The sequence below is a fragment of the Austrofundulus limnaeus genome, unplaced genomic scaffold (genome assembly GCF_001266775.1).
Source record: "Austrofundulus limnaeus strain Quisiro unplaced genomic scaffold, Austrofundulus_limnaeus-1.0 Scaffold414, whole genome shotgun sequence".
NCBI lineage: Eukaryota > Metazoa > Chordata > Actinopteri > Cyprinodontiformes > Rivulidae > Austrofundulus > Austrofundulus limnaeus.
Window position 1 is genome coordinate 262,007 of NW_013952816.1, and position 6,421 is coordinate 268,427.

Consider the following 6,421-nt stretch of genomic DNA (forward strand, 5'->3'; position numbering starts at 1 on the left):
GCAGGTTTCTAAGGTTCTTCTTCTACGTATTAAAAAAGTTGTTAAACATCTGAGTGGCCCACTCCCACTACTAGTGGTGAGAAAGTGTATTGCACCTTATTCAAAATCAATGCAGTCCTGCGGCCCAAAGTTAAAAACTGTTGTTCTTTTGAGGCCCTCAAGGTGGCGCTTGCAGTCCATGGGTTAAGAATTTCTGATGAAAAGTATTGAAAGTAATTTCTCAAAACCAAAATATATATTTTTTAAAAAGAAGCTTGATTTATGATTAAGGGTGTATCCATACCAGGAAAAACCTTTGTTCCACTTGTTTGTCTGGACTAAAAGTGGACTTTATTTTGTTTGGTGTGGTTTGCATTCACATTATGCTTTTTGCAAGTGGACTATAAATTTTAAACAAAGCCTACAGTCGATTGTCATTACTCCCATTGGACAGAAATGATGGGGGGCAGGACAGAGCACAGACCCAGAAATAAAGATGGTGTTAATACAACTGCAAAACATTAAGAATTTCAAGAGCAGCTCATTCAATGGTGGTTTTGTGTTGATATGCTTCTACTTTTTGGACGGTGTTTGGAAATGCGTGCCGCAATCTAAAGGAGACAAGATGGCTCAATGTAGCACAGTGTTAGCATTAGCAATATTGAAGGGCTAATGTTGCTTAACAAAGGTGGCTCGTGAAGACCAAAAAGGCACGTTTCTTGTAGTTGTTTCGGTTTGAGGCTGGTCTGTATTCACACCAGAAAAAAAACGCACCAGAATTTGTGACTGTGAAGTGGACTGAGACCACCTCAAAAATGGGTCTCGGTCTGGTTGTTTGGTCCACACCAGGGCTCACATAAGTGTATTCACACCTGCATAAAAGATTTGGACCAACCGGGGAAACAAATTCTGGTCCGTTTATAGCAGTCCAAATGTGTCAGGTGTAAAAAAGAGTAAGGTTAAGGCTTAGGACTCTCTTAGGGTCAGCGGTCAGCTTCTCATCCAACAAAACCAGGATTGAGGTGATGTCTTCAAGCAGGTCTATTAGATCTGCTATTGAGTAAGGCTTCAAGTGACAGAATGTCTTTTTCCTTTATTCTCTTTAACTGTATTTAACTTTAGCTGCACTCTGCTTTGCTGTCTGAAAAAACAGTCCTAAGCAAAATCTTGTTTCCTTTTATTTCGATTACCAAACGAAAAAAAAAAAAGACACACCAGAGGAATGAGAATATTTGACACTGAACACTCAGTGAAACCCCGTGCCTTTTCAAGGCTTAGTTTTCAGCTTGTTATCAGCCAAACATTTTGGAGAAGGGGTCCATTCCTCTGCTGGTGATAAAGCTTTTCCTGTCCAAATACATCACTGCTAAAAAAAAAAAACAAAAGCAAAGAAAGATATGCTAAATCACTTGAATAATGTGTGGCTGCACGACGGCTCAGTGGTTAGCACTGATGTATCACAGCAAGAAGGTCCTGAGTTTGATCCCTGGTTCTGACCTGGGGTCTTTCTTTGTGGAGTTTGCATGTTCTGCTCGTGCTTGCGTGGGTTTTCTGCAGGTACTCTGGTTTAACTCACAGACCAAAAAATGTGTACAATAGGTTGTCTTCAGGCCGCCTTTACAAAAGAGACCATTGATCTCAGTGGGATTTCCCTGATTAAATAAAGGTTAATAAAAAATGTCTCATTGAGTAATTGGACAAATGATTATTAAACATCAATATTCATATTTCATAAGTTACATAATCAAACAGATTTAGTTGCTTTAATAAAGTTTTTAAAGCTTTTAAAAAATTAAAGCATCATCTATTTCTACTGATTAGGTATTCATGAATGGTAGAGTTTTAACTGTCAAGATTCAGTGAGATCAGAAAGAAGACTGACTCCACCAGTCAAAAAAATGACTAATTCATTACATACTGTTAAAGGCCCGTCACACGATGACATTTTAGACAACTTATGCCACTTTTGTCCAACACGTTGCTGTAAGTTGCACAAGTTAGGTGTAAGTTGTAAATATGCTGTCAGAAAGATGGCCAGACAATAATTTTTGGACTCGTTCAAAATTTGTCAGCTTATGACGACGTGCTGCTGATAAGTGAGGCATAAGTTATAGGTAAGCTACGGACAATTTATGCATCAGTTCACATATGTTTCATGTAAGTTATTCATTTGTTACTCAGAAGTGATATAAGTCCAACACCAGCGAAACACTTCTGAAGCAGCACGTAACTTTTTTTAAACCCCTGAGTAGCTACCGTCAATTAAGGCTCATGTGAAATCTAGTTTAACTTTTTCATAATGATTACTATGTATTATAATAATTATACAGGTAAATTAAGTGACCAAAATCAACAGAATTGATGCAAAAAATATATATTTTTTTATATTTCAGCAATAAATGCATTGATCAAAATAATGTTCCCGTCTGGTTTTAAATGCAAACAAGTTTATTTCGCCAGAAGCTTATTTAAAATCTTGTAATTCTGTATTAAATTAAAAATTTCAGATATTTATGATCAACTTTAAACCTGACACCACACCTTTACTGATCATAACCAACAAATATATGTTTTGCTGTTATATTGCTTAATTTTCAAAAGTAAAGCAACATCTGTGAATGACAGCGTCATGTGCAGCTGAGGGGAGCCGCACTTCGAGGCGCAGTGATCTGGGTGGGCTTCCCCAAAGGCTGAGCACGCTGTGCACCATTCAAACAGTTGCTCGTCACACTTTTGCTCTACTGCTTACAACATTTCACAAAATATAAAATATACTTCCACGTGTTCCTTTGGAGAAAACTACAACAAAATAAGCGTCGCCAAGTATAAACACCTCCACAGCTGGCGAGTGCGTGCACTAGTATCCAAAGCGCGACTCTCAACCGAGCCAGGCTGTGGGCTTCAGGTGCTCTGCGGCCACTGTGCTCTGTGGCTGATGATCAAATTGTGGCACAATAACTCCATGTGTGCCAGATCACACGCAGCTTTTGATTGATGTTGTTGCCGCAGCGGCTTGGGTTTCTGTTTTAAAGATCACCAGATTCGTCTCCTGCGCCCACCTCGTCCTCTCAGGTGAGAGGACATTTCTGTGGATCATCTTTTCTGCAGCTGGTTTAAAAATATCTGCCAGCTTTGTTTTGCTCTCTGCTAATTCTTTTTATATTTTAAAACTCAGTCTGACAGATACTGTATATTGTTTTTTATGAGCCCCGCTCTCGGACTTCTTCCCCGACATGTTGACAGCTGTCTGTCAATGATCGAAGGACACGCCCACAATTTCTGACAGAAGTTATGTCTCTGCTTCATTATTATTTCTGACAATTGTCCATGTATGAGCGACATTCATGTAACATGTGTGAATATACAACAGACCTGAACCAGATCTAGAACAGACCTGAAACGTATGTAAAACTGATCACCAACAATTCCACATACGGTGGAAATTTTGAAATGTTCAAAATTCTGCACTGGGATCTCCATATGACAACATATGCCCTCTTACATTAACATGTTGGTAAGTTATCCTAAAATAATGCCTAACTTCCATCAATGTGTTGTAGATATTTTCATAAGCTGATGCTGTGCATCACTGTGTGACGGCTGATGTCTCATTTTCCTCCATCACGTTCCACTGATGTTGCTGCAGAAGTCCAAACATGTTATAATAAGCTGGTACACGTTATGATTAAGGTAGGGATAATCTACTTATATGTTTTATATCTGTTCAAGTCATTAGGAACACGGTATGATCACATCCAAATAAAGGTGCTAATTGATGCTTTTTGTTTCTCTTCCTCAGCAGGTGCCAGTGTTGGAAAAAAATGTAGACGTTGTCTAAAACTTCATAGTGTGACAGGGCCTCAACATCAAGAAAAACAACAACAAAAAAAGAATAATTTATAAAGTAATAAAGACTGGCAGTGTTACCTGTCCACAGACTCCAGCTTTTCACAAAACACTGTCAGAACCACCACAACATCTTCACACAGAGCTTGGCTGGTTGGGGAAATATCTGCAAATACACATCCTACCATGGTGAGTACACAGCTGCTAATATTATATGAATACATATATACTAACACATGAACACTAAGTTATTAAAAACACATTTCTGCTCTTGGTCTATCACTCAGCTCAGGTTATTTACACTTTAACGTGTCACATTTTACAAAAACTATCTTAACTTGACTACCTTAATTATTTTCATGTTTTAAATAAAATAAAATGTCCTTGTTTTCACACAAGAACAAACATTAAATACACTAAACTTAAAGGTAACAAGACAATGAAACACCACAAGTCTTAAAGTAAAAATTAAGATTTAAAACAGTTAATATACTTAACAGTGTGAAAAACGTCACAACCTCCACCTAAACCAGGGCACAGAATGTATTAGATAAAGTAACAGATTTAAAAGGTACCAGGTGCCATGAAGACTGGTCAAAAAATGATTGTACTGTAAGAAACTAAATCTGCACTAATTGTTCCTGCAGTATATTCATGTTTATTGTGTGAGTTTAATTTTTAAATTCATAACCAAAAATTAGAGACAGCAGTAGTCTTCCCAACTGTTGTTTATTTATAGAAACAGCTGAAGTGACTGAAAATAGGCCAATAATAGGCCTGATTAATATTGTTACAGTATGTCTAACTGTGCTCTACGCTGTTTGTGTTGTGTCCTTGTTTTAACATGTTGTGACATTTTATGTTGTACGGTTTCCGCTTACCCAAGTCGTCATTGCAAATGAGAATTGATTCTCTGTTGACTTAACTGTTAAAATAAAGGTTATAATAATGTCAACGTCTATGGAAGTTTCAAATGGGATCCAGAAATTAGACAATTTTGATGTAATGGCGTTTATTTACGCACAGTTTTGTTGAGCAAAGTATGCACATAAATGTGCTTTGATTACTTTTAGCTTGTTAATTAGCTTTCAGGAAACATCTATGAGTGTTTATGTTTTAGTAACTTCACATCTTTATAAGGTGAGACCAACAGATATACGTATCATAGGCAGGACCTGGAATGGATCATGCCAATGACGGCATTCAGCTCTTTTGAGTACTTGACAGCAAATGGACACTACTTATATAATGCCATTCTATACAAACACAAATCCATTCATACAGCACTCTAGTATGTCTCCCTACAAAGTGAATCCAGACTAATCAATGCTTAAATCACATTCACACACTGATGGGACACAGCAGTCCCAAAACAAAGTCTGGTGATTTCAGGTTGTGGGGCCGACCTTCAGCTGGTTTGGGTAGAGCAGCCCTCACAAGCCTCCCTTTGACAGTTTAGGTGTCAGTACACATGAAGCACATACTCTGAAATGTTTGTCAGCATAAACATGAAAGCCATGAACCATGGTCCCACCCGTTTATCACTTCATCAAAATAAGAGTTAGTGTTAAAAATATTTATTTGTCAAACACAATATAAGCTTTTTAACACATTTATTGCAAACACACTGACATGTAGAATTTCGGTGAGGATAAAAATGCATTTTCACTCATGTCCTGATGCAGCTCAATAATTCAGGTAGAAAAATTGAAGAAAAGCTTAGTAGGTCATCTGGATGAGTTTGTTAGGTTGAGGTTCCTCCTTTGTAGATGAACAAACAGTTTTGGTTGCCATCGTTAACTTGTTTACACTTCATGTGGAAGCATTGCTTATAAGACTGAGTTCACCTGTAAGTCTCTTGGTACATTTATACACTTCCCTGACAATGTGACACACACTCTTCTCTGTGGTCTTTGTTTCTGATAACGACACAGACAGAGCTCGTAACTATAACTTGCTTTGGGTGCCATGTTGGGTGAAAACTGCGAAGCGAACTGAGGTTTGTAGGATGTTGGCATAAATAATGTGAATGAGTTAGAATACAGCTGTGCAAACTGTAAAATATGTAAAAATGGGTGGTGATTTTCAAATGTTGGCCAGGAAAAACACAGCCACTCAGCTCACTGGTCACAAGAACTCAGAATTCAGTCAGACTGCAATTATCCTATTTTCTAGCTATTTTGATTTGCCAGCTAGTTTCAAACAGGCACAGCCCATTGAGATTCTACACAGTTCTCTGAACTCTAGCAAACTGAGTAGAAATAATGGGCCTCATGCAAGAACATGTTCGTATCCTTATCCTAAATTTCTCTTACTTTTGTTCGTACAAAGGGTTCGTACGAACATGTCACATCAGATTCAACAAACTCTTCTATCTTCAGGAAAAGGGTGTAAATGAGCTGCGTAAATTCCACCTGTTCTATCCAGCTGCTCGTGCACGCGAGAGGAGATTAGCATAATTACCACCCCAAAAACACCATATAAGGCTATGTTTCCTGCCTCAGATATCAGGAAGTGTCCATTTTCACTGCCTTTTGTATTGCAAAGAAAACAATACTCCTGAATTGGAAAAATAAAAACGCTATTAGTATTAACC

The 6,421-nt window shown here is 37.9% G+C and overlaps 1 protein-coding gene across 3 annotated transcripts in view; it reads right to left on the reverse strand.

Annotated features, from left to right (window-relative positions):
• Positions 1 to 6,421, reverse strand: part of arfgef3 (ARFGEF family member 3) — a gene marked incomplete in the record, with an annotated part of 88,961 nt that overhangs the window by 59,580 nt on the left and 22,960 nt on the right. For all 3 annotated transcript variants that reach the window (XM_014024250.1, XM_014024249.1, XM_014024251.1), the window contains 1 exon segment: positions 3,907 to 3,990. In XM_014024250.1, the coding sequence (XP_013879704.1) occupies positions 3,907 to 3,990 (84 nt within the window).